Genomic DNA, 27,806 nt, shown 5'->3' with positions numbered 1-27,806 from the left:
GTGTTTGTGATACTTATATGGCCGTGAACATAGATAAGGAACAGGTAAATAACAACAATGCTTGATTCTTTCAAAGCACTTAGGTGTTCTAAAATGACAAGCTAGGCAACATAAACCAAAAACCACTGGCCACATTAAAATATCCTTCGAGTATCCCACAAAACATCCCAGGGAGCAATGCCAAAACACTTTTTAACAATTTTACTTCACAAATACTTATATGGTATATACTACTCGTACGTTCTATATAAATCATGCTATGTAAATTCTTTATAAATGTTAATTCATTCAATCCTGGAGGGAAAAAAAAAAAACACCTTAGGTGAAGGAGCTATTATTATCCTCATGTCTTACAGGAAGAAAGCAAGGTACAGAAAGGTGAAATGCCTGGGCCACGATGGCAAAGGCAGGATTTGAAATGGGGTGGCCTTGCTCTACACTCTGGGGATTTACTTCCTGTACTAGGCACCTACTGAGTAGGAAAGCTGATCCTATTTATCTGGCAGTAACCTTCTAACCGCTGTTGCCCAAGAACACAGCCAGTGTGGGTATTCACTGGAAAGCATTCTCATAAGGGCCTCAGCAGGTGCCTCTCTGGTAGAGTATCAGGTCCTTCTGGGGCACCTGGGTGGCTCAGTCTGTTGAGCATCCGACTCCTGATTTTGGCCCAGGTCATGATATAATCCCAGGGTTATGGGATCGAGCCCCATGTTGGGTGGGGGGCACTTTAGATTCTTTCTGTCTCTCCCTCTGCCCCTCTCCCCCAATCATGCTCTTTCTCCCTAAAATAAAAGTAAAATAAACATGTTAAATGTTTAAAAAAAAAGAGTATCAGGTCCTTCCTAAATACCATTTGGACTGGAAGATTACATTTGTACCCAATTATCTATGGGCAGGTCAAAACAAATGATTATGCTTTGGATCTGTGAGATTCTTGAGTCAAGAATCTTCTGTGAATGACTCACTTTGTAACTGAGTCTCTAGTAGACTGTCCCTACACCTGATGATTTAATGTGGGTGTGGACTGCAGGTCCGGGGTGGCCCCTGAGTTATGAGCCAAGTGCTATGCAAACTTAAAAAGTGACCGTTAGAATGGGAAAAGATATTTGCAAATGACATATCAGACAAAGGGCTAGTATCCAAAATCTATAAAGAGCTCACCAAACTCCACACCCAAAAAACAAAAAACCCAGTGAAGAAATGGGCAGAAAACATGAATAGACACTTCTCTAAAGAAGACATCCGGATGGCCAACAGGCACATGAAAAGATGCTCAACATCGCTCCTCATCAGGGAAACACGAATCAAAACCACACTCAGATATCACCTCATGCCAGTCAGAGTGGCCAAAATGAACAAATCAGGAGACTATAGATGCTGGAGAGGATGTGGAGAAACGGGAACCCTCTTGCACTGTTGGTGGGAATGCAAATTGGTGCAGCCACTCTGGAAAGCAGTGTGGAGGTTCCTCAGAAAATTAAAAATAGACCTACCCTATGACCCAGCCATAGCACTGCTAGGAATTTACCCAAAGGGATACAGGAATACTGATGCATAGGGGCACTTGTACCCCAATGTTTATAGCAGCACTCTCAACAATAGCCAAATTGTGGAAAGAGCCTAAATGTCCATCAACTGATGAATGAATAAAGAAATTGTGGTTTATATACACAATGGAATACTACATGGCAATGAGAAAAAATAAATATGGCCTTTTGTAGCAACGTGGATGGAACTGGAGAGTGTGATGCTAAGTGAAATAAGCCATACAGAGAAAGACAGATACCATATGGTTTCACTCTTATGTGGATCTTGAGAAACTTAACAGAAACCCATGGGGGAGGGGAAGGAAAAAAAAAAAAAAAGAGGTTAGAGTGGGAGAGAGCCAAAGCATAAGAGACTGTTAAAAACTGAGAACAAACTGAGGGTTGATGGGGGGTGGGAGGGAGGGGAGGGTGGGTGATGGGTATTGAGGAGGGCACTTTTTGGGATGAGCACTGGGTGTTATATGGAAACCAATTTGACAATAAACTTCATATATTGAAAAAAAAAAAGTGACCGTTATTCCAGCTTGTTAAAACCAAGACAGTGTTATCCTAACCCCCACCCCACAGAAAGGAGAGACCAGAAACGTAAGGGAAAATAAGGAGAGAAACACATTCATGCTTTTCTAAGACTATAAACCAGACTTGGGACCCCTGGGTGGCTCAGTCGGTTAAATGTCCGACTTCGGCTTAGGTCACTATCTCAGGGTGTGTGGGTTTGAGCCCCACCTCGAGCTCACTGACAGTGTGGAGTCTGCTTGGGATTCTCTCTCTCCCTCCCGGCCCCTCTCCCACTCGGCGTTCCCTCTCAAAATAAATAAATAAACTTTAAAATAAATTAAATTTAAAAAAAAAGACTATGAAACAGACTTGCCTTTTGTGAAAGGTCAAATTTGTAAAACGCCCTCACACTGACATTTTGACTTCCACTCTACACACACAGCCCCTTCCCTTCGATCCACACCCTTAGGAAAACTCCTCAAGGAGTTCCCTGGCCACCATGTTTAAGGTCTCTCCTCACCCTTCAACTTCCCAGCACTGCCCAGAGGGATCGAGGTTCCTAGGCAGCAAGGGACCCGATTTAAAGTCAAATCCTTCCCCCAGGCTCAAACCAGGGCAACTTTCAGTTCAGTTTTGCTCACTGTGGGGGAGGAAGAGGGAAGTCCTTGGATTAAGTCAGTTTGTGTTCAAATAACTTAATTCAGTCAGAGTGGCTTGTGAACCCTGAGATGAACACACGGGTAGCTGGGAATAGCCCTCCATTCTGGTCTTTTTTTTTTTCTTTTTTTTTTTTTTTTTAAAGTTTTATTTATTTTTGGGACAGAGAGAGACAGAGCATGAGTGGGGGAGGGGCAGAGAGAGAGGGAGACACAGAATCGGAAACAGGCTCCAGGCTCTGAGCCATCAGCCCAGAGCCCGACGCGGGGCTCGAACTCACGGACCGCGAGATCGTGACCTGGCTGAAGTCGGACGCTTAACCGACTGCGCCACCCAGGCGCCCCACTGGTCTTAGATTTAGCATAAAAGCGCTGTTTCTGTTCGCTGGGCAGTGGGATCTCTTGGATATTGAAAAAGATTGCCACTGTCCAAAAGGTTTCATTCAGGGAATTCTATTTCTAAAAGGCTTCCCTGCTCTTCCAGACAATCTGAGTCAGCAATCAGAAGCCAAGGCCTATCCAGAACCCAGAGATTGAGTGAGCCTTGATGGCAGGAACCCCTTTCAATTCGGCTTTATTACTATCCATTTTGAAGATCCTTTTTTTGTTTGTTTGTTTAATCTCTGAAACTGCTAATTAACGTAAACAGGCCATGCCAAAAGGGGGCAATCCGAGAGCTTTCTGAGGAATTGCCAACGCATATTAATCAGTTGTTAATTTACAATTCATATATTCAACTCCTACTTACAAGTTTTGAGGGGAGGCAGGGTAAGGAAAAAACTAGAGTCCCTGCAAACCTGATACTGAAGTAATAAGCAATTCCATCCCAATAATGAGCCTGACCCACAGCACCACCAATAAAGTCAAACAAGTAATAAAAGAATGCAATAAAACTGCCTTGAAATTAAAGGGCAGGGTGATTGTGGCACCCTACTGAGGTTCCAAGAACTTCCCAATTCAGCAATTTACAAAAAAAAAAAAAAAAAAAAACAGGCTCACCATTCTCCCCGACCACACACGCACGCACACGCGCGCGTGCACACACACACACACACACACACACACACACAGAGGCTCACACGCTCACAGTTGCAAGGAAATTTTATAAGCCAACAGCCTTGCCCCCAACTTTTATTTTCACATGAGAGAGCCAGTTTTGATTTCTATTTCTCTCTGTTGTACTTTTCCTAAAAGCAGTAGCAGACAGATTTCCAAGGAACCGTGGGGGAAAAAAATTAAAGTGAATCCTGACAGCAGATCGTTCCTTTCTTTTTTTCTTTCCTTTTTTCTTCCCCCCTCCCTCCACTTTCTCTTAAGTAATGAGGGGGCTTGAAAGTCTCCATGTGGGAGCCTTGAGATCCTGGCTTAAAGCTGTGGGTAATTTTCCAGCCCCAGGACTTCCTGCATTTTAGAAAAAGTCAATGTTATTTCAAGGGAAAACGAGCTGTTTTGCTTTCCCTCACAAGCCCCCCATCTTTCCAGTTGAGCATAGTTCTCTTCTTTTCTTTCTTCTGAATTCCAGACAAAAACGCCCTTGTACTCCGCTCACACAGAAGGGGATGTTTAAATATAGACCCACACCTGAGCTGCTGATTCTGTTTCTTCCCTTCCAGGGGGGAGATGGGCAGCAAATCGTAAAGACAACCAAATTCTCAGCAAAACAGGAAGGTGAACAGAAGCAAGAAATGTAAACTTTAGCTCAAGTACATTTTAGACCTTAATTGACCATCGTTGTGTGAAGAAAATAGTGCTTTCTGGAAATAATTTCACCTTTACCATCTCCCAACTTGTCAATCAAATTGTCAAAGCTAAGGCTGAAAACACGTTTTGTAAAGGGGGAAACAGCCAGAGATTTGCTTTTTGTTAGTCTCCTCGCCCCCCCCCCCCCCCGCCCCTCCCCACCAGTGATGAACAAGTGCGGTATGTAAGTGATCGGTTTGTGGATTTGAAGACGCTGCAAAGGCACATGAACCCATCTGTGTTCTGGCTCTGGGGTCAATTTAACTTCCAGACTCCTCTCTCCTGAAGTACACACATACAGATCTTGTAGTTCTGCCATGAGGGACATTACAGCAAGGTTTTTTTTAAAGGTGCCCCCTCCAGAAAGAGCCCATGATTTGTCAGAAATAGCAGAGTGGGTCCATCGGCACCTCTCAGAGGCTGAGCGGTTCCCTTTTTCTTGCATGTGAATGTCTCGTTTTTTAATAACAGGGATATGGATTTATCTGCCTTGAATGAGATATATACTCATTCAGGAGAACATTAACTATCTCGACTCTTGTGTTTGACACTATTAATTTTTCATTGTTTACAGGGACCATATTTATACTGTTGATATGGACACCTCACACACAGAAGAAATTTATTGTAGCAAAGTAAGTAGTTTTAAAACCATCTTTCTAGCATGAAGGGCTTTAGGATAGTTCTTGGAGGGAATACGTATTTTAACTGCATTGATTGAGATGACACGGCCAATAATTTGGAACATTTTGTGGAATCCTAATTTGAGGCTAATACATGTTCAGAAACAGTTACATACTTCACAGTTTATTCATTAAATATGTGTGCATATATGACTTGGGAATTTTAGGTCATTTCTAAATTCCTTTACTGCCATGTTTGCCCAGGAAAATATCAGTTTTCCTATGTAAAATTTTTGCCCCACAAATGTTTCCATGTTACATTTCCATGTCTTACAGTATTCGGATTTGACTGTTGTGGCTCAGGAATTTGATCATTATCCATTTCAGACAGACATAAAATACAACCTAAGCTTCCCCTATATAACTCCACATGGAGGTATTTTAGTTATTAAAATCTGCCATAGAAGTAGACGATTCCTTCGGTCCATGAATTTACGTGGAGTGTAACCTGAATTCAATCTTTGTCCACCTAAAGTGAATGTCCCCTTTATGTGTAAGTAAATGACTTCCATATTTTAAGGAAAAAGCGTGCTTTATGAAAACTGATTTGTCAACTGAAAGGAAAGGGCCAGGACATGTATTTTATCAAAACGAGCGTAATTTAGCGAGTTGATTGGGATATTCTACGTGAAATTTCCATACTGCTGTTTGTTCCTCTTTCCTTTCTCCTTCATCTTTATCTCAAAAGAGAAGAAGATCATTCCGTAGCTTAATGAATAGATAGGAGTTCAAAATTAAATGAACAGTTCTCATCTCTGATCTTTTGTTGTTATGGTGAATTAATCATGGAGAAAGGGTGCAGAAAGCTTTCAATAAATATATGTTCAGCCTCCGTCTCCCCAAGGGAACGCTTACTTCTGAAATCAAATGCAACCAACCACCCCTGGACTCTAATTGATTTCTTTCTTGGTCCCTGCAGAAACTGACATGGAAATCTAGACAGGCTGATGTAGACACATGCAGAATGAAGGGGAAACATAAGGTAGGCAATTTTCATTTCTCCTGCAGCTGCCACTTTGGGTTAAGTTTCTGACGGTTATCTCCAGCCGTAGACCGTGATGCGGAATGGATCGTGAGAGTCCCTTTTCCCTCGGTAATTGCTTTTTCCATCAACTTATTGAAGGCTTTAATTTGCAGAAATAGTTTGCTTTTAACGTGATGAAATATTACGACAGCTGCTAGGGCTGCATCATGAACTACGTCGGGGCGCCAGGGATTATGGCCACAAAGCTGGCTGCCCCCACTCTTCTGAGTGCACTCTCCACTAGCCCACCGCGCACACCCAGAGCCCCCAGGGAGGCTGGAGAAGCGTGCAGAAAAAAGCTGCCGCAGACATGCGGGGGGCTGTGTTTTAGTCCTAGACCAACGTAAAAACACACTTCAGCCGGGAGCCCTGCAACATCAAGGGACCCCGGGACATCTGGTGTTAAAATTAATATAATGGAAGGCTGGCACTTCCAGGCTTGTCGTCCTTTTGTGGCGTAAACACACACTCGCTCCTCTCTACGCCTGCCGCGTTTTCACTGTTCAAAAAGCAACTGCGGTCAGCATCACCTTTTGGTAGACAATCAGGAGGAGCTCGGGTGTGTAACAGAGGAGCCCCATGGCCACCTTTGCTCTAACCTTACGGTCGGCAGATCACGGTACACAGGAAAGAACGGGTTTTCTGTACTGAACTGACTGGACACAAACGAGTCTGAATTATTTTTCAGGACGAGTGTCACAACTTCATTAAAGTTCTTCTAAAGAAAAGCGATGATACTCTGTTTGTCTGTGGAACTAATGCCTTCAACCCTTCCTGCAGAAACTATAAGGTAACTGCGGTTCTGTCTGTTGGAACCACACGGGGCCGGAGGTATTTCATAATTTACTGTGATTGTACCTGCAGCGACCTAAGACGGGTAATTCAACACCATCGGGTGCCTCTCGCTCGTTGGGACTTCGTGTGTCCCTCCCCGTGAGTGATCCTGAGCAGGCTTCTAAGCTTCCTGTTTATGCAGGATTCAGCGACACACCTTGCAGGGGCCTGCCCAGCAAAGTTCGTTTCTGTAAGATCCTACTCCCCATTGTTCAGAACACCAGCAGACTTTCCCATAGGCACCGTGTGGGCTTCCCCTCTCTCCCCTTCCCTGCCTCCCTCCCGCCCCACCATCTCCTCTCTGAGCACAAAAACACACTTCTGTTGGGAATGATTCCTACTTTAAAAGGCATCTCAAAAGCACGCCATGGAAACTGTAGACTTTCTTTTAGATAAGATTTCGAAGAACACGGAAATTTAGTTCCACTAAGCACTCTGCTTACTTGACTGTGGCCTCACCTACTCTGGCCTTTATGCAAGGGGGAAAAAAATGAACTCTTGAAGCATTCGTACATCTAGTCGGTCCTGAGCAGCCGACAGGGGCAGTGCTGAAGAAGCAGGAGCCGCCGGCTGAAGACGTGCCAGTGATCCGAGGTCCCGGCTCGGCATCTGTTAGCTCTCCTTGCCCCTTCTTTCTGCCATAGTCTTCCTTTCAGCAAACATTTTCGGAATTGCTCACAGGGCCAGGCACTTGACTGGGGTTATAAGGACAAACAGGAGGCCTCCGTCCTTAAGGAAGCCAGACGGGAGATGAGAATTCCCAATTCCATGGGCTTGTTGCTGTGACATAACACAGGGCGCTATGGAGGCACAAGAGAAAGGTACGAACCTTAACCTAAGGTGAGGAATCAGACAAAGCTTCTAGAAGGAGGTAGATGACCCTTCTCTTCAAATGCTCCCCCTGCTGTTCTCACATGTGGAACACGAGCACCTCCAGCCCAGAAGACAGCCTAGAGTTCTGTGAGGGCAGGGACCACGTCTGTGACAGTCTGGAATCTGACCAGTACCTCCAAACAGGTGCTCTGTTAATTCTGGTGGGGTAAAGAGTGAATGGAATGCCTAATTTTTGTTTTAAAGAGGAAGTAGAAGTTAGCCAAATGAAGGGAGGAGGGCATTCCGGATAGAGGGAACAGCATGAACAAAGGCACTGAGTGAGAAACAGTGTGTTGAGCTTGAGAAACTTCATTTGATTTTGAAGTGCCGGGCTGTGAGGTGACAATAACAAACAAGAGGCTGGAGAGGGAGGTGGCCCCAGGGATGAAGGGAAGAGAAGAGATTCAGGAAATACTTAAGTGACCAAAGCCAGGAGGATGTAAGAACTGATGAGAAGCACAGGACAAGGAGAGAGAGGAGTAAAGAAGGACTGCCAGGCTGTCTCTTGGGTGAGCGAATGGATGGAGCTGCCACCGGTTCAGACAGGGAACAGAAGCAGAGAAGTGGCGGGCTGGCAGAGGCAGGTAGCGAGAAGGCGCCCGAGGCTTCAGTTTGGAGCATCAGGAGGGGCCCCGGCTCTGCGGTTGGCAATGCCTGACGATGGGATGTGAACAGAGCTGATAAGAAAATGCATGGGTGAGCCTTGATTTAGGGAGAGACATGGGGAGAAATACATATTGGGTTTCACCAGGCATAAAGTGAACCCTGAGGGGCATAAAGAATGAGAAATGATAGGGGTGCCTGGGTGGCTCAGTCGGTTGGGCATCCCGCTTTGGCTCAGTTCGGGGGTTTGAGCCCTGTGTTGGGCTCTTGCCCTGGCAGTGTGGAGCCTGCTTGGGATTCTCTCCCTCTCCCTCTCTCTCTACCCCTCCCCTGCTTTCATTTCTCTCTCTCAAAAGAGAAACAGGAGGATATCAAAACCAGAGGGCCCACCACCCTTTGTCTCGACAGTTTTAAAACACCCTCAGTCTCAGCACGGACATCAGAGGGAGGGTCTGTGTGACCCTCAGGCTCATCGTCCATCTTACATTTGGAAAGGGGCACCAGCAAGGCCAGGATTAGGGTGACGCAGGGGAGGCATGCGCCTCAGGCACAGAAAGTAAGAGAATTCTGTATCAAGGTGGGTGATCGCTTAATGCAGTATTTTACAAAATCTAAACTGATGTAAAACACACTCCCCTAAAATAGCAAACTTTTTAATAAGGAGCTGGATCCATTCGGTCTGTAACAAAGGCAGTCCGTCCAAACTCTAGCTCAGGCCGGTGACAGCGTGCAGCTGACGTTGTGACTTTAATTCTCCCACTTAATATTCTGTCCCCATATGTCATTGTTTAGGACTCATTAAGATTAATGCTTTTCACAATTCCCAACCAATTCCCTAGCTGGAAAGCTATCTTTTATGACAAATTACAGGTTTTCTCGGCACTGTGATACACAGACCGGGAGTGGTCTAGCTCATTCTTCCCACACATGTTCCATTCCCTGGGATGCCTCACCTGTGGCGATACGTCCGCCTCTTGCTTGTTCCAGTCACCCCTGCTGAGGCATGTTCTGGAGCCTGGGCCTCCCAAGAAAGCACACACGGATGTTCTTCCCGCACAGTCCCATCTGTCTCCCTGCCTAGCACTGTGAATGGTAGCGAGCACCCCTGACATCGGTCAGAGCAGTGTTTTTTTCAGACCCAGGGCACAGTGGATGATATGAGACATGATGTGTTTGGCTGCAGGGAGAACATTCTTTCCCTTAAGCGCTGTTTATGAACAGATCAACACTAAAGGTTCAAAGCAAAACCGATGACCAATCTTCCCACACCCCCAAAAAGCCCCAAGTCTCAGCACAGAAGCATCAACTTGAAGCAGGACGTGACAAATTTTTGGTCTCCACCTCTTTTGGTCTCCACCATGCCCTAATTCATACAGTTTTTTCAACGGAAGTAAGCTGGATGTTTCAGAGAGATTACAGCCCCCAAACAAGATTACTTGGGAAAGAATTCTGAAGGCCACCCACCACAAATCTAAAAGTTCACTCCATACCTTTTGCCCTCCTGTTCTCCAAACCTCTTGAACTTCTGCAGAAGTAATTATCTGTACCCTATGGTGATTTAATTTCCCAGGGGCTGCTGTTAAGTCTGAGATTTGGAGACTACCACAAGGATTAGTTCTAACTTCATGGAAAGAGGATTTCACCGTGGCATTGTTTTGTCTCTGGACCCTTCCAGACTCACAAACCGAAATATTAATACTTCCCTGCTCCTTGCCTTTGGCTATAGCTAAGGCTACTTTTTTTTTCTTTTTTTTCGGAAGTAGGTTCATTTAAAAACCTAAATCCTCCCTTGTATATTGTCTCCCCATTGCCAGGATTACAGCGTGCACTGCCTGGGATAAAGGCATTTCCGCTGCATCACTGTGTACTAAGCATTACCTTTGAGTACTTGCCAGACCCACAGACCACAAAGTCTGTCACAGTTCAGCAGGATGCTCTTCTTGGGATAAAATATATTAAAAAAAAAAAAAAAAGATTTTCAGGGGTGCCTGGGTGGCTCAGTTGGTTGAGTGTCCGACTTCAGCTCAGGTCATGATCTCATGGTCTGTGAGTTCGAGCCTCACGTCGGGCTCTGTGCTGGCAGCTCGGAGCCTGGAGCCTGCTTCAAATTCTTTGTCTTCTTCTCTCTCTATCCCTCCCCTGCTCATGCTCTCTTTCTCTCTCTCTCAAAAATAATAAATAAACATTAAAAATTTAAAAAAAAAAGACTTTCATAAAAATGTGCTAAAGGGAGAGGAGTACAGTTACAGATGTCTCAGCTAAACAAATAGGGTGCAGGAGATATACAGAGAGAGGAGACAGGTGCTATCTCAAAGTGGTTACAGGAGACAAGGCCTGACATATCTCTGAAACAGTTTCTGGGGGGTTCAGGGCAAAAAGCATAAACGACGGGACAACACTAACAGCTGTTCAGGAAGCACCTCCCTGCCCTCCTGGGCAACACCTCCAAACACCGTGCTTTAAGGCACCCTGATTTAGTGCTAACGGCCTTTCAGTGGGTCCCCCCTCGGCATCACTGCCGTCTTAGATTCTCCCAGTTTCGTATCTGTTGTCAAACACTGCAAACCTCCAGATGTAAAGAAGATCCCCTCAAACTATAAAGAGAAGATTGAACCACGGAAGGTTATAAAAACATCAACGAGGTGGGGGAGATCATTTCACGGATCCTGTGGCATGGAGATTTAAATGCCGTGAGAGCCCGTGATGTGAGGAAAAAGAACTCAAGGCAGAAGGCAGGAACCACCCAAGTACTGGTCAGTGGAGCCGCCCTCTGACGAGTGTCAGTGGCCAGGCAAGAGAAGCGAATTTCCTGCTCGCATCACAGCTGAGTGCAGGTCAGTGACAAAGGGTCTGTTCCACTAGGCTATTCAGAAGGCTAAGCTTCCTCCTGCCCCTACCCTTTGTCAGCTCCTAGGATCCTGGAAGGCTGTACCAGATCCTCTGTATCTAGTGGGGCGGAATGCGGAAAGCAAGCAAGAGTGGAGGACCCCAGAAGGTTTTGAGAGGCAAGACCCAGAGGTGGCACACAGCCTTCCACTCACATCCTCTCGGCCAGAGCTCATCCCGTGATCACACCTGACTGCAAGGGTGGGGGGCAATGTAGTTCAGTGCGATGTGGGGGAAAGGGAAATAGAAATTGATGAGTAATTGAACCACCAGCAAGGCTTTACCACACTCACAAATGCCTATGAAGCTACACAGGTAACTTGCAGGAGTAAGACAAGCAGGGTGTACATGTATTTTATGGGTAAAGAGGCCTTGATGCTGGAGACCATATGCTTGTTTGGGGAAAATGGCAGAGTGGCCATTACTTAGCTTGTAGCTGGTTGCTGCCACTTGCATAAAAAGATCTTGAATTGACTTTTCCACTTGGTCAAAAAAAAAAAAAAAAAAAAAGAAGTCAGGTTTCATCCGCAGTCTCATTTTAAAATAGAGCTCTTGCCTGCTTATCTTTCTTCTTTCCTTTGATTTCCTTTCCTTCCTTCCTTCCTTTCTTTCCCCCCTCCATCCCTTCCCTCCTTCCTTCCTAACATACTAAGATGGCCAAACAAACCTCACTGACAGACCAGTTACAACAACCCCCAGCAAGTAGGAACAGGGCCGAGGGTGGGCACACGGATGCATGTCAAATGGCCGCCCCACTCCTCACTGCGCTTCACTTGTGTGACCCCCGCACCTTCTAGGCCTCTCCTTCTGATCTACATGATTGGAGGCTGGGACATGTTTCTGAAGTTGGTGCAAAAGGCCACCTGAGCTCTGCTTGCGTTGGTGTTTTTGCTCCTTTGCTGATGCCACACTGTCCTGCAAGCTAACCAGAGGGGGATTCCAGCATCTTCTGCTGGGATTTAACCAAAGGGGCAGGACTCCTCAGGCAAAACAAAACCAAAAACAGATTCTCTATAGAGTTAATGACTCAACAGATCATTCAGAGGCAGTGAGGGAGGAAGGGAGGAAGTTTTCCCAGTGATTGCCTTAAACATTCCTTTTCCAAGGAAAAGACACTTGTTTCTAGGCCATTCCAAAAGGATACAGAAATCTATTTACTACAATGGTTAAGAGTCAAGCAAACATGACTCTCAGACTCTCCAAGCTAGAGAACCTTGGTCAAGTGAGGTAATCTCTCTAAACCTCGGTTTCCTCATCTGAAACCAACAGACTTATCTCAGAAGGCATTTCAGGATTATCTGCAGTTAGGCATATGAATTAAAGCATACATGATGTGCTTTATGCCAGGACTACTGTTGGTTGTTGTTGTTCCTAATTAAGTCCTATTATTTCATTTAGATGGATACTCTGGAACCTTTCGGGGATGAATTCAGTGGAATGGCCAGATGCCCTTACGATGCCAAACATGCCAACGTTGCCCTGTTTGCAGGTAAACCACCTGGTTCCTTCTCATTGCATTTGCTCTCACGGGCCTGTCACTGCGAATCTGCTCTGGAGGATTCGCAGAGTCACAGTTGTGTTTCGATTCTCTGGTGAATACTGTAATTAAGAACGCCTTCTTCCATTTGAAATTCATGTGGAAATTGTACTTTTGCTTCATGAAAGGAGTGTCTGCCACTCTTACCCGTGCTTTTGTGCCTTTAGAGAAGGATAACTTTGCTTCAGCTTTGCACAGAGTGTGCAACATTGGCCGCTAGGGCATGTTCAGGTTCAAATAATAAAAGATCCCACCTCAGACCAGCAGTGTGGATTGATCTTTCAAGGTAGGACTGACTTCGGGGGTGGGATGATTCAACAGCCTGGTGACATCATCCAGGACACAGGGCCTTTTCACTTCTGTGCTCTCAAAATCTCAATTCTTTCTCTGAGAGAGACCAGCCGCCCTCACAGTCGGGGGCTGCCATCCCCAGTTATGGCTACAACACATATGGCTATGTGTTCCTGTCCACGTACAGAAAGGGAAAGGAAGGAGACAAGGTAGGGCCTCAGGAAGATCTCCAAGCAGTGAGGCTACATGCCCACAAGTTTCCAGCAAACATCGCAAATGTCATTGACCGGATTAGGGTACGTGCTCATTGGTGATGGAAAGATAATAGGGCAGCGGAAGATGCTGATTAGCTTAGGGTGATACACACTCCTCGTCCTCTCCCCTCCCTTCCCCTGCAGAGGATCTAAAGCAGCAGCAAATAAGCCATCATCTCCAGATTGGGATTCTCATGTATGAGTGTGTGTGTGTGTGTGTGTGTGTGTGTGTGTGTGTGTGTGTGTGTTTTAATTAGGAATTTATTTAGGAATTCATTGCCAGCTGTGTGGAGGTGGGTGTAGCTCCGAGAAGTGTTGGTATAATAGTGATTGTTATAGCACGTAATAAAGCGGTTAGCTATAATTTCCATCACCACAGCTAAAAACTGGCACATCCGTGCCCTGAGGAACTTCAGGGCTCTGATGATGAAACAAGATTAGCTCTTCAAACCTCTTCCTCAGTGTCCTGCATTTGGGGGCCTGAATCTACAGTCATGGACTGGAGAAACAGCCTGTGTCAGGAAGGAAGGGTTCCTCAGGTTCGCCCCCCAAAGTTCGGGTACAGTGTTAGCGGGAGGGGGCGCAGTACAAAACACAAAGCCTTGTGAACCTGTCAGTCGACAGGCCAGGAGCAAGACCCGTGCGGAGAGTGCTTCAGTGGATTCTCAAGTAACTTCAGCTGCAGCACCTTTCTGACCCTTGAGCCTGCCGGCACCATGGAGGATGTGGGCCACAGTGGGAAATTTAACTGTCACCGAAGAGAGGACTTGTAGCCTGAGGTAGAAAGGAGACGGGGTCAGAGTATCGGTTAAGGCCACCAACCTTCCAGCAGTTACGCAGAGTGTGCCCCAGGAGATGACACTGTGAGAGCCCCTCTTCCTCCCCCTATAGGTACACTTGGACAGGTTTTCAATGGACTGTTTGAAATCCCATAAAAGCTCAGCCCTTATTAATAGAAGATCCTTGTTGGTTGTCATGTTAACACGAGGGGCAGAACACTGCTCTGTTTTAGAAATAAAAGTCCTGGTGAGATACCCAGTGATGAATGTAGAACAAAACGCGTAACCGAACAGGCACATGGGTGGCTCAGTGGGGTGAGTGTCTGACTCTTGATTTCAGCTCATCATGATCGGGGTCATGGGATCGAGCCCCCACTGGAACCCACACTGAGCGTGGAGCCTGCTTAAGATTCATTCTCTCTCTCCCCCCTCTCCCTCTGCCCCTCTCCCCCCACTCACACGTGCTCTAAAATAAAAAAAAAAAAGAGAGAGAGAGAGAGAAAAGGTGTAATGGAAAGTGGATGGGAGGAAAATCCACACACACTGCCCTCCCACTGCCCACCAGCACCCGGCATATGTGCATGACCCGGAGCCATGATTGTTTAAGACAAGCTGTGATTTTTGTAGATCTGTTTATCAACAGAGAGGTTTGCCATCTGTGGTTCAAATCTAACCAGTCAATCTTCACTGATAAATGGTTGTCAATAATGAAGATGTCAAGACAGCTCCAAGTTGAACCTGAGCAAATTTCAGTTTAGATCAAAAGCAGACAGGGGCGCCTGGGTGGCGCAGTCGGTTAAGCGTCCGACATCAACCAGGTCACGATCTCACGGTCCGTGAGTTCGAGCCCCGCGTCGGGCTCTGGGCTGATGGCTCAGAGCCTGGAGCCTGTTTCCGATTCTGTGTCCCCCTCTCTCTCTGCCCCTCGCCCGTTTATGCTCTGTCTCTCTCTCTCCAAAAAATAAATAAACGTTTAAAAAAAAAAAAAAAAAAAGCAGACATCAAGACCTCTGCTTAGATATGTCCGGATAAATTTTCTAAAAAAAAAAAAAAATTACACTTAATGGAACTACAGTGTATATAAGCCACTCTGACATACAACTCAACATAGATAACCACTAAAAACGAACCAAGGAAACGGGGTGCCTGGGTGGCTCAGTCGGTTAAGTATCTGACTTCGGCTCAGGTCATGCTCTCACAGTTCGTGGGTTCGAGCCCCGTGCAGGGCTCCATGCTGACAGTGCAAAGCCTGGAGCCTGCTTCAGATTCGGTGTCTCCCTCTCTCTCTGACCCTCCCCTACTCACAGTCTCTCTTTCTCTCTCTCCCTCTCCCTCTCAAAAATAAATATATGTTTAAAAATTTTCAAAAAATGAACCAAGGAACTAATTTCTATTTTTGAACATAATTACTGTTTGTTTCACATACTGCATAGATTTTACTATTCTAGAAGGACCCATTTGATTACTTGTGTGCAGGATGTTTACTAATCCAGGAAAAGAGCCCAAAGTGGTAGGGATTAATCTTCAACTTTCTTCATCCTCTTTCGCCTTAGATATACCCTAAAGCACATACCCCAAAAAAGCATGAATTCTCAAAGGCCAGATTCAACTTGGTATCAGGACCCTTCCCCTTTTCTCCTTGCTTTGGTCTCTTGAGTGTGAGAACATTTTCAGTTCATGACTCTGAAATACTGAAGCAAATATCTCTTATTTCAGCTAGACTGGCAGGGCTCAGTGGCTCTCATGAATGAAGTGACTCTCATGATCTAAGGAGCCATTCAGTCAGCATTTTTTTTTTTGCTTATGAACCCCCTGACTCCCCTCACCTGCCCAGGCGAAGGACTCTATCACTTCTGCACAAACTTAAAACTTCTGATGATACAATCAGCTTCTGTCTTTCCCTGGGCTCCCATCTAATCCAGTTTGCCATGGTGTGGTGGCAGTAGCAGTGTCCAGGGGGCCTTGGCCTTGAGATTTCGGTCAAGGTCCATCTAATCAGGTGAAGCAAACATTTTTCATTTACCCCGTTCCCTGAGCTGCTGCTGCTGCTGCTGCTGCTGCTGCTGCTGCTTAGAAATTGCCATGCAATTTAAAAATGAAAAATGTTTCATCTCTCAAGATCCTAATTTACAATGGTTAGGAATGTGGGCCAAGTATTTTCCCAGCGACTCTTGGATGTTCCCCAGTTGTCCTATCTCATTTGCCTGATGTAGGAAAGCAATCTGGGGGATGTCTCTATTATTCCCCCACGCCCAGTGTAGTGCCCCAACCCCATTCACCTCTTTTCTTTCTCTCCTAAGATGGAAAACTATACTCAGCCACAGTGACTGACTTCCTTGCCATTGATGCGGTCATTTACCGGAGTCTGGGAGACAGCCCAACCCTACGGACCGTCAAGCATGATTCCAAATGGCTGAAAGGTGAACCAACAATTAAGAGAGGGGTGGGGGCTCATATCTTGAGGGAGATTTAGAGTCCGGACAGACCAGACTGGAGTTTCATGTTGGTAATAGCTTCTGACAGACAGGAAGGTGGAAATGGCATCTTTTGCCCCAAATGATTTATTTACTTCCCCCTTCTCATTTCCCATGAGTTTCTGGAATATTAACACAACTACCAATGCCACTACAATAGAACACACCACATTCATCTTTCCTGCCTCAAGCACTCGTTTCAGAGTCTAACATGAAAAGAACTGAACATTCCATTCATGGAAGGGAACAGGGATCGGAGGTGGTGGGGAGCAGGGAAAATGTTATTCCCAACCCGGCATGAGTCAGGATTCACGAGGAGATGCATACAAAAAATCCTTTCTGTAATAGAAGCATTCGTTGTGGAAAATAAAATTACAGACATATGAAAATTCATTTATTCTTCATTGTTAATTGCAACCACTTCTGAAAGATAGAATTTTGTAGGCTCGAATGCCTTCTGAAATCACCAGCACTTGCTGGTGTGGTCATGAGAAATGGTTCGTGTTAACCCAATGTCTAATGGCCCTACACTTTTAATTAATATCATGTCTTTGGTCGCAGCTGATTGAAGTTCTTTTAACTCTGTGTGACATGTCCCCAATTAAAGTGCCATGTGTCCACAGAACCGTACTTTGTCCAAGCAGTGGATTATGGAGACTACATCTACTTCTTCTTCAGGGAAATAGCAGTGGAGTACAACACCATGGGAAAGGTAAGAGGCGTGGATGACTCCCCTGGCCCCGTGTTGTTCTGGATGACCTTGATATAAGAACCATAAATCTAATCGCAAGGTCATCGCTTTGAGAAGACTCGGCCAAAGTTTGGTGGACGTGAAACACTGTTCTGCCTCAGAGCCCTGTAAGCTTTTCCAGACCAGTCCCAGATTGCAGGGAACCTCTTAAATATTTCTACTGAAAATGTAATCCACAGATGTCTATCTGGGTGATTTCACACTGAGTTTCAAGTATCTTGAGATGTGGCTTCCTTCCAGGTATACTCATTGTTGTTTTTGTTTTTGTTTTCTTTTTAACTCAGTTGTTCCACAGACAGAGAGTAGATATCCAGTATCTTTAAGCAAAATGAGAGCCCTGATTGTCTTTTACTGCAAAAAGCAACAGAACACTTACGGGATGTCCACTTCAGTTATTTTTACCAGAGAGTAGGTCAAGGTCACTAAGTTGGAGGGCACAGACTCAGTGCCAGGGTGGCCTGCAGGGTTACAGGAATTCAGAGTATGAGATTCAGGGCCCAGAGACAGCCAGTGAGGATGGCAGAGATGGTGCATACAAAGTGTGCTTTTGTTTGAGGAAATAAAAAGCTAAGCAGTCTGTATGGAAATGAGTTTATCTGGCTGGGAGCTGATCCCCTGAAGGATTTATGGTTCTGTATTAAATGCCACAGCCTTATCTTTCAAAACATGCTGTTCCAATGAGTCCCCCCCTTTTTTTGCTACTAATTTTAGAAACATGGGATTAAATTAAGCACCATGTTGTTGTTGCTTCTGTTTTCTAAGAAAGGCAAATTCTACTAACATCTTGAGAAGTGAGTGCATTTCATCTTTCCTGTGTGTTTTTCATCTGCAGGTAGTTTTTCCAAGAGTGGCTCAGGTTTGTAAGAACGACATGGGAGGGTCCCAAAGAGTCCTGGAAAAACAGTGGACGTCTTTCCTTAAGGCTCGCCTGAACTGCTCAGTTCCCGGAGACTCTCATTTTTATTTTAACATACTCCAGGCAGTCACAGATGTGATTCGTATTAATGGCCGTGATGTTGTCCTGGCAACCTTTTCCACACCTTACAACAGGTAACCATGCCCTCGCTCTGCTGACCTAATCCGTCCTTCCCAGCTTCCCTTCCCCCTAGGGGTTCTCTCCTAATGCACAAGATTCACAACCGATGCAAAAATTGATGCTTAAGGGCTCTGTTTTCATCAACAAATTAATAGTCAGTTAGAAGCAATATTAGCTTAGGATTTTAGGGGAAGTAATTAAATAAATTACAACAATATCTTCTATTTATATGCCTGGCATACAAACACTTCTTATGTGTTATTTCAAAATCTCTCCAGTAATAATGGAAACTGAATACTGTTGCCCTCTTTTTACATTTGAAGAAACTAAACTCAATTATATTACCTGGTCCAAGTCAGGAGTCGAAAGAGGCAGCTTTAGAACTCAAGAATGTTTCTCCTCCCGCTTCCCTCTTCGAGGTCATCTAACGTTCTGCTTGACTTTTACTATTTCTATGACTGGATCGGTAACTTTTAAAGCCAAAACACTGAAAATTTACTTAAATGCTACAGAGTGAAATTTAGGGTTCAGACAAGTCCATCTCTCATCCCCCCACAAGGGACCCTGGTTATTATCCTGTCGGAGGAACCTGGACCCCAACCACCAGGGACTCCGGGGGGCTTGAGTGAGGACTTGGAAGTCATCAAACACGGTGCCTAGAAATACTGAACATCAGCTTATTCGTTCCTATATTTGTGTTTATTTAAGCTGAGACTTTGAGTAATCAAATGACGCACTAAAAAGTGTTCCTGGGGCAGCAGAAATGTGTGGAGATTAAAAAACAGGAGGAAGAAAGGCATGACATTCTCTGGTACTGAGCTCTCCTGAACTTTAGAGTCCTGGCACTGCTGCATAAGAATGATTGTGACTGGTGGGCATGGACATAAAATCTGAGAATACATGCTTTCATTCTGGATTATACTTTTTGTTACACTTGTTATTCTGGATGAGACTTTTAAGAACCTGATACGAGTCTAGATGACAGATAAATGCATGATGAGACTGGAGGGTGGCATACAGGAAGAAATGTGTAAGAACTAGGGAGAGTCCGAAACAGAGCATGCCGGAAGATGCTCTGATGTTCCTCAGTTAAACAGAGGGCAAGAGTCAAGAACTCTCCACTGAATATGTGCAAATATGAATCCATGCTGCAAAAAAAGTATTCAGTTCGATTTAAGTAAGTCTTAACCATCCACGATGATTTTAGACTTGAGAAACAGAAAAGATACAAAAATTTAGGCTGTAACTATTCATACTTCGGAATCCCCATAGCTAGGATTGTTTAAAAAGAATACTGTCTTGGTACTCAGGAATACAGGGGCTGGTAGAATTTGAGCATATTTCTAGCTTGTTTGGCCAGGGGGCCGAAGTGGGTGTCAAGCATGCACTGGGTAATTACAATACAGTAGATTCTCATGTATTAGAGAGACTCCGTGTAAAGGATTTTCTTAAAAGGCCCCTAGGAGGGGTGCCTGGGTGGCTCAGTAGGTTGAGCAACGAACTTCAGCTCAGGTCATGGTCTCACAGTTCAGGGGTTCGAGCCCCACATTGGGCTCTGTGCTGACAGCTCGGAGCCTGGAGCCTGCTTTGGATTCTGTGTCTCCCTCTCTCTCTGCCCCTCCCTGTCATGCGCTCTGTCTCTCTCTGCCTCTCAAAAATAAAGAAAACTAATAAAAAAAATTTTTTTTAAAGGCCCCTAGGAAACACCCAATTAATACATGCCTATGCAGCCTAAGAAACAGTATTTGTTAAGAAAAATCAGAAACTGACAAAAATACACATACCCATTTTCATCTGCAAATTAGAGTTGTAGTGGTTCTGGTTTCATCCATTTCCACCCCGTCTTCCACACATGCAAACTTGGTCATGAAGGCCTCTTCTAAGTCTTTGAGGTGCTCCTCCTTACCAATGGGAAAAAGCCCACGTTCCCCAGCAGAGCACACGGGCCCCCCCCCCCCCCGCCAGTCCCCCAGTGGTCAAGCCCATCTTCTCCTCCAGCTCCACGGCCTCACGGGCTGAAGCTAAGAGGTAGTTCCTGGATGTGCCAAGCCTATACCTGCCCTGCTCCCAGCCAGGTCTGCCAGTCCATCCAATGTATATCAGCTGAGAGCCTATGTTATTTATTGGGCATTTACTGTTGGAGATTAGGGATTCTGTCAATATATATGCTGAAGGAACAGAAGGTAGGAAGAAAGGAATGAAGGAAAGATGAACAGATGGAGGGAGGGAGAAAAGGCAGGAACGGAAAAGAAAGGATTTCACAAGCAATTCTAACCATGGGCAGATTATCAAACCCTAGGGTATCTTTAGTTATTATGAGGTGCCTCATAAAATACTTCAATATTTATCCTGTTTGTCATAATATTTTATTTATTTATTTATTTATTTATTTATTTATTTATTTATTTATTTAGAGAGTCACAGAGTGAGTGGGGGAGGGCCAGAGAGAGAGGGAAAGAGAGAATCCCAACCAGGCTCCACAATGTCAGTGCAGAGCCCCATCCCATGCGGGGCTTGATATCACAAAATGCGAGATCATGACCTGAGCCGAAACCATGACTCGGACGCTTAACCGAGTGAGCCACCCAGGCACCCCTATATGTCATAATATTTAAAGTAAATATGTGAACTTTTTAGGAAAGGGAGATGTGAAGAGAGTCTTACCAAATTAAATACATAAGGCTAGGGCTGTGACATCAAAAACAATGGGGATCACGGTCTTATCTATTCAATTCTGTGCACGATATATACATATTCCACATACTTTAAAATCCATCCTGCTACTTTGTCTTACATAAGCTTTCTAATCCTCTCCCTAATTCTTGCTTTATTAGTAATACTTCAGTAATTGTGTTATGAAATTAAAGATGGCATAAAATTCTCCTAATCGTGTAAGAAGTGATTTCCAAAACCTTCAACATTTGCAAAATCAAGACTAAATCGTTCTCTCTGCCCTGGATGATGTTCCCACACTACAAAGCACCCGTGTCTTGCCCAGGATGTTCCTGCCTATGCAGTGCCCCACTACCTCAAACCCTGATTAAAACTCTTGGCCAGCTGGTGCCTGAAATTTATTTGATCAAAATCAAGGAACAGCCATACTTCAAAACAAACATGGGTTCAGGGCGCCTGGATGGCTGAGTCTGTCAAGCACCCAACTCTTGTTTTCAGCTCAGGTCATGATCTCGTGGTTCATGGGATGGAGCCCCACATTGGGCTCTGTGCTGAGAGTGCAGAGCCTGCTTGGGATTCTCTCTCTCCCTCCCTCTCTCTCTCTCTGCCCATGCCCTACTTATGCGTTCATGCTCTCCCTCTCGCTCTCTCTCACAATACGTAAGCTTTAAAAAAAAGGGGGTGGGGGTTCAAAGAGTTTTACCCAGATGAATGAATAATTCATGCCTTCTCTCCATTGATTAAAAAAAAAATCCCAATTCTTTTCAGGAGTAGCAAGGAAGGAGGCAATTATAGGTAGAGATTACCGCGATTATTATTTAGCACTTAACAGAGCACTTTATTTGCAAAATGTTCATGCTTTAGAGACTTAAATTGCTTACTCTCATGCAAATAAATAGGAAGTAAAAATTGAAACCAACAGTGACTAACATAAAATAAGCATGTTTTCCCCACACATACGTTCTCACTGTCCTTGGCTGGAGAAACCAAATTCAGAGAAGCAGTATGTGGACAATGCACCAATATTAGAGATGAAGAATGTTTTCCAAAGATTGTCTCTTTGGGTTAGTGACTTGAAAATTCCAGGAATTCATGAACCTTCTAAACTACCAGTTCTAAACAAATGCGGTTCCCAAGGCCATACAAACATGTAGGGGTCTTTTTTCTCTCTGAGTTTGCTGCAACCAGTCCTTTCTTTAAGGCCATGGATGCAAATGTGATTCAGAGAAACATTCGTTTTATATATTGGGATCCTTTACAATCACAGTGATCAGGGTGTGAACTTTAAATTCCAACCGCCAGAAACAGGGAAGTTGCTCTGTGGTATGTTTTCCAAGCTGCACGCATTAACTGTTGTGAGAGGAACACTGTATGAAATGTTCTGTTACAGCATCCCTGGGTCTGCAGTTTGTGCCTATGACATGCTTGACATCGCCAATGTGTTCACTGGGAGGTTCAAAGAACAGAAGTCTCCAGATTCCACTTGGACACCAGTTCCTGATGAAAGAGTGCCCAAACCCAGGTACGTGTAAATATTTATACGACTGTTTTGAACTGCAAGAAATGGGCAGCTTGGTCCCAGACAATGAACATCTTAAGAACTGCCTACCAGCGCCTTCCATGCTGGCCACGGCGATACAACTACCAGAGCAACAGAAAGATCTGTCAGGCCATTTGCCTTCATCCCCTTAACCCATTCAATGACACTCTAGTCTTTTGCTTAACCTCTACCTCTGTGGCTTATCCAAGGTCATCCTAGGCTGATGGGAAGCATCTGGCCCAGCCAGCCCCACTGGCATGTGGCTGAGGAAACTGAGGCTCAGAGAGTTAGAGAGTGTATTGTGCAAGTTCACAGACTTGCATGATCATTTGCACTACTCCACCCTTCTTCCCTTCCCTTCCACACAGACCCATGTCTCTGCACTCTTAATAAAATGCAGACTATAAATGGTGATCCCTGGAGTTTGTGACCAGGCTGGATGGGAGCTGAGTCCAGGACTCCAGGGCAACGGCAGATAGAGATCAGGTTTTCTCTGGTCTACCAGGTTCTAAACTGTTTTGGATCCAGACACAGTGCATATCCCTCCACCGAAACATGCCCCCAAATCGCTTTTGTGGAGAACGTGTTGTCCCGAGACCACACGGAGACCTCCTGGTCCTATGTAACCTCCATCAAATCTTCACACTAAATCAGCTAGTTCATTCTCTCCCACCCAGACAGGATGAAACTCCACCCCCCCCAACCCCGTGCCTGCCCTCATCATGTAGCACATGCTTCAAAATTTCATTACAACATTTGGCATCTAAGTTCCATAGAAACATCCTGTGCATCTGGCTTCCTCCATGGAATTGGTGTGCCTCTGCAAAGAAGCCCAATATCTAAACCTTTTGGTTTCCAACTCTCTCCTCCAACCTCCAATCACCACCCCCACCATACACACACACACACACACACACACACACACAGTAGCCCACTTCATCCAATCGAGCGGACTCAGATAACATGAACTACTAAACCCAGGGGAGAAACCTCTGAGGTTCATGCATCTTTATCACCTGAATTATCCGGGGTGTGTATATGCTCTGTTACCCACGGAGAGCAGGCTAGGTGCAGAAAGCACACTCTGGCAACCTCAGAAAGATTCGCTAAGTCCCTGCCTGGCATTGTGTAGCTACTTTCTAGATAAGCAGGAAGGGGAGCTAAGTTTGAGGAATGACGGTTCAGGGAGTCCTTAAATAACAGGGTCTCCTCGGTGGGTAGAGACGGTGACAGCCAGCCATCACCAGGATACATAAACTTTGATTTTCTACCGGTGGCAATGTGTTTCTCCCCACCCTTCCACGTGCTTTCTCCCTCCTCTTGCCGACATCAGGATGGTCTCGTGGAGCTGGCTTGGTCGGTGCCACAAAAGAGCGTGCACGTGAGGCCAGATCACGCCAGTGTTGTCAGGGTCTAGTTTTACTCTCCGGAACCCACAGGCAGAGCAGGGCTGTGGACAAGGGCTGTGGTGTTTCCCTGACCTGACTTTACTAAGTTGTCCCATGACTCCCGAGACCACAGAGTTTCTTGTAGCAATGAATTTCCACTGTCATTGCTCAAAAATAAAGAAATGACCTTTCAGGAGACAACCTTCAGTGTAACTGGCTTTTCATATACCTGCCCAACTCAAACAAACAGTAAAAACAAAACCCACCCATTCTCTGACCCCCAGGTAATGAGAGAGGGTGAGGTGGAGCCCTGCTGGTATATACTGCTGCCTGGCGGCTTTATGAATGCCTTTGTTTTTGACATTTGTGGAAGCGTCAGCTAATTCTCTCTTTGTGTGGAACAAATGCCTCAAGAACTTCCAGCAGGGCTTTAGGACAGGTAGAGCAGTCTCTGGCACAGGTGCAAAGCACATACTTCCTCACTTGTTTTAAGCTCCCATCACTGTTTATGAGGTTTGTTTGTGCTTCTGGGGGGAAGCCAAGCTGCCCCCAGCTGATGCTGAACTGCCCTGGCTGGAGCTTCTCTATGGAATGAGGAGGCGGCAGGGAGAAAATCCAAGCATATTTTTTTGGTGGCATTCTGCATTGTTCAACTTCCTCTTCTCAGCCTACGGTACATTCTCCTGCGTGCCAGATGCTTAGGGAAGCAGTTCGTTCAAAGAATTTGCCATAAGGCACGAAATAAGCTCCCTCCCTTTGTCTCTTTTTAGGCCAGGTTGCTGCGCTGGCTCATCGTCCTTAGAAAAATATGCAACCTCCAATGAGTTTCCTGATGATACCCTGAACTTCATCAAAACGCACCCACTCATGGATGAGGCTGTGCCTTCCGTCATCAACAGGCCATGGTTCCTGAGGACGATGGTCAGGTGGGTGTCAAGCAAATCATGTCCTAAGTGGATCTTTCCCTACTCTGTCCCATGCTCATAAAACCTATCAGTGGATCATGATTTGAAATGCCACAAACATCTTCTGTTATCCTGGGCATTGATTCAGCTGTGAAAGGCTGGCCAGTTGGGTGCCTGCCACAAAACCCCCATAACCACATTCCCAGTGGGTAGAGTTTTGATATTTTCAGGCTAACTGGACACATGCCAGCGATTAGACGTAACGAAAATCTCTCCTTCCGGGTTAGCCTATTCTGTGCAAAAGCAGAGAAGCAGTGAAGGAGAACCAGTCAATGGCTGTGGATACCTGTTTGGTTGGACATGGTTGCAAAACATGCTCCAGATTCCATCGGAGTATTGCCCCTGGGTTGTTAGCTGTCAGGCCAGGGATGAACAGCATACTTGGACAAGAATGATGGTGTGAGGGATTCATACTGCACCATTTGTAACCTCAAGTGGTGGCCAGAAGAGAGGGGATAGTTGACTAGAAATCTGTGATAGCGTTAAATTCTCCTTCTTGTAATCTAGACCTTATTTCCAAATGATCCAGCAGGATTTCCCAAGTACCACCCTGCAGTGGCCGTCATCAAACAAAATGTCATTCAACCCTACCACCGTTTTTACTTTAAGTAGGCTCCATGCCCAACGTGAGGCTCAAACTCATGACCCTGAGATCAAGAGTCATGCACCCAACTGGCTGAGCCAGCCAGGGGTCCCACCACCATTTTTAAACAGTGATTTTACTGAAAGATATTAGAGTATTACAATGGCTCTTGCCCATAAAATGAAAACTGTGGTATATAACTTGCAGGAGGGTTCATGTTTTCTGGTTTCTGCCATGGTGCTTGGCACAAATCAGTATCCGTGGCATGGTGAACAGCTGAGAGGTACCAGAGAAAGATGATGCCCTTTACCTTTGGCTTTAAGTGGACCTTGTTTGGCTTGTACATCCTCATATCAATTAAAGGTGTCATCAGCACCCTACCTGCCCATCCTTCAGAACTGTCAGCCCCTCTACACACACTTGGAAAGCTTTCCAGTCTGACATTTCGTTGACAAGGCTTTGCACCTCCAAGGAAGAGTATGGAAAACTGGTAGCCGTGCTCTTCTCTTCCATGTTAACTGAAATGTTAAATGAGTTCCATTATCATTTCTTCCCCTCTTCACGGGACACATCAGCCTTTCCCTGGTGCTCATGGAAGAGATAATTGCTGAGTGGTTTCAGATGGTTGGGCTGTCTCTTTGCTCTGTAACTTGGCCTCCGCAAATGCATACCTCCTTCCTCCCCTTGGAGCCACACTAATGCTCCACACATGGAAATAAAGGACCAGAACAGCTTGAGAACATTATCTATATGCATACATTTTTCTTGAGGTCATTACTAGAAAGCGAAGTCACAACTGTTTGAAGTGGAAAAGGGGACCCCTGAATGACAGACCAACAAAGATAAAAACTGTGATCCTGTCATCTTAGATACCGCCTGACCAAAATTGCAGTGGACACTGCTGCTGGGCCCTATCAGAATCACACTGTGGTTTTCCTGGGATCAGAGAAGGGGATCATCTTGAAGTTCTTGGCCAGGATAGGAAACAGTGGTTTCCTAAATGACAGCCTTTTCCTGGAGGAGATGAGCGTTTACAACCCTGAAAAGTACGTAGACTGTTGGGCTCTTTCTTAGTCATTCTTTGTCACTGTGATCCTTTTCATTCAAAGGAAAATACTAAAGGAAAATTTTAGTATTGTTCGGTGGGGGGGGGGGGCGGAAAGCATTATTTTTCTCTTTACCAATAAATGTGCGTTTACATAGAGACACACCACACAGGGCCAGGGAGGGGGGCATCTTTAGGATCTGTTTCACCTTCAGTGAGATCAGATTAAGGGATCACCTTGTGGGCCGGGAGGCGGGGTGGCCAGAAAAAGAGAACTGACTCATGATCCTGCCTTATAAAATCAGGTGCAGCTACGATGGGGTAGAGGACAAGAGGATTATGGGCATGCAACTAGACAAAGCCAGCAGCTCTCTGTACGTTGCATTCTCCACCTGTGTGATAAAGCTTCCCCTGGGCCGCTGTGAACGACACGGGAAGTGTAAAAAGTATGTATTTTGCCTCCCCGACCATGAGAGGGCACGGTGCTTAGAGGGGAGTCTGGGGTAGCTCATGGTCATCTTTTTCCTGCAGAACCTGTATCGCCTCCAGAGACCCATACTGTGGGTGGGTAAAGGAAGGAGGTTCCTGTGCCCATCTGTCACCCAGCAGCAGGTAAGGAACCGGAGGTGTGGAAAAGCGTAAAGTGGCCCCCAGCCGCGGTGCGTTCTAGATGTACGATTGACTGTGCTCTCGCACGCCGCTGCCATTCAGCCTTCTGTGCACAGACCTCATCAGTGGGGCTGCTGGCGGTCCTCCTGCCTCTCCCCATTTCATGCAACACCCCGCCATCACATGTGGCAGATTTCCGATTGATTAATCACCCATCCTCAGACTGATTAAAAACACAGAGAAACGAAGCACTGTGGGCTTCTAAGTATTCCCTGGAGAGCGGGACAAGAAGATGCACGCCTTGATCACTGCAGCATAAGAGCAGCAGAGAAAAGGAGCAGGAGGGTACCAATTAGATTAGTGCTGCGTTTGCCCAGCCACAGCAAAAGTGACTCCTCTAATTGACCATGCAGGGCCGAGAAGAGCTCACGGAGCATTTGTTAAGCGACGCATTTGTACTGCAAGTATGGCATATGCATCCAGTAACCCATTCTCTTGCACTGAGGAACAGTTGACCCTATTACTCGTTAAGGAGAC

General features: G+C 45.5%; 1 protein-coding gene across 3 annotated transcripts in view; it reads left to right on the top strand.

Moving 5' to 3' along the window:
• Positions 1 to 27,806, top strand: part of SEMA6A (semaphorin 6A) — a 137,320-nt gene that overhangs the window by 75,881 nt on the left and 33,633 nt on the right. For all 3 annotated transcript variants that reach the window (XM_040444287.1, XM_040444286.1, XM_040444288.1), the window contains exons 4-15: positions 5,016 to 5,076; positions 6,044 to 6,106; positions 6,837 to 6,938; positions 12,743 to 12,833; positions 16,506 to 16,625; positions 17,303 to 17,391; positions 18,263 to 18,480; positions 22,530 to 22,661; positions 24,838 to 24,993; positions 26,485 to 26,661; positions 26,966 to 27,106; positions 27,192 to 27,272. In XM_040444287.1, coding sequence (XP_040300221.1) covers positions 5,016 to 5,076; positions 6,044 to 6,106; positions 6,837 to 6,938; positions 12,743 to 12,833; positions 16,506 to 16,625; positions 17,303 to 17,391; positions 18,263 to 18,480; positions 22,530 to 22,661; positions 24,838 to 24,993; positions 26,485 to 26,661; positions 26,966 to 27,106; positions 27,192 to 27,272 — 1,431 coding nt within the window. The remainder of the gene's footprint in view (positions 1 to 5,015; positions 5,077 to 6,043; positions 6,107 to 6,836; positions 6,939 to 12,742; positions 12,834 to 16,505; positions 16,626 to 17,302; positions 17,392 to 18,262; positions 18,481 to 22,529; positions 22,662 to 24,837; positions 24,994 to 26,484; positions 26,662 to 26,965; positions 27,107 to 27,191; positions 27,273 to 27,806) is intronic.

The sequence above is a fragment of the Herpailurus yagouaroundi genome, unplaced genomic scaffold (genome assembly GCF_014898765.1).
Source record: "Herpailurus yagouaroundi ecotype Mexico unplaced genomic scaffold, PumYag 192, whole genome shotgun sequence".
Classification (NCBI taxonomy): Eukaryota; Metazoa; Chordata; class Mammalia; order Carnivora; family Felidae; genus Herpailurus; species Herpailurus yagouaroundi.
This window is presented reverse-complemented; position numbering and strand designations above follow the sequence as displayed.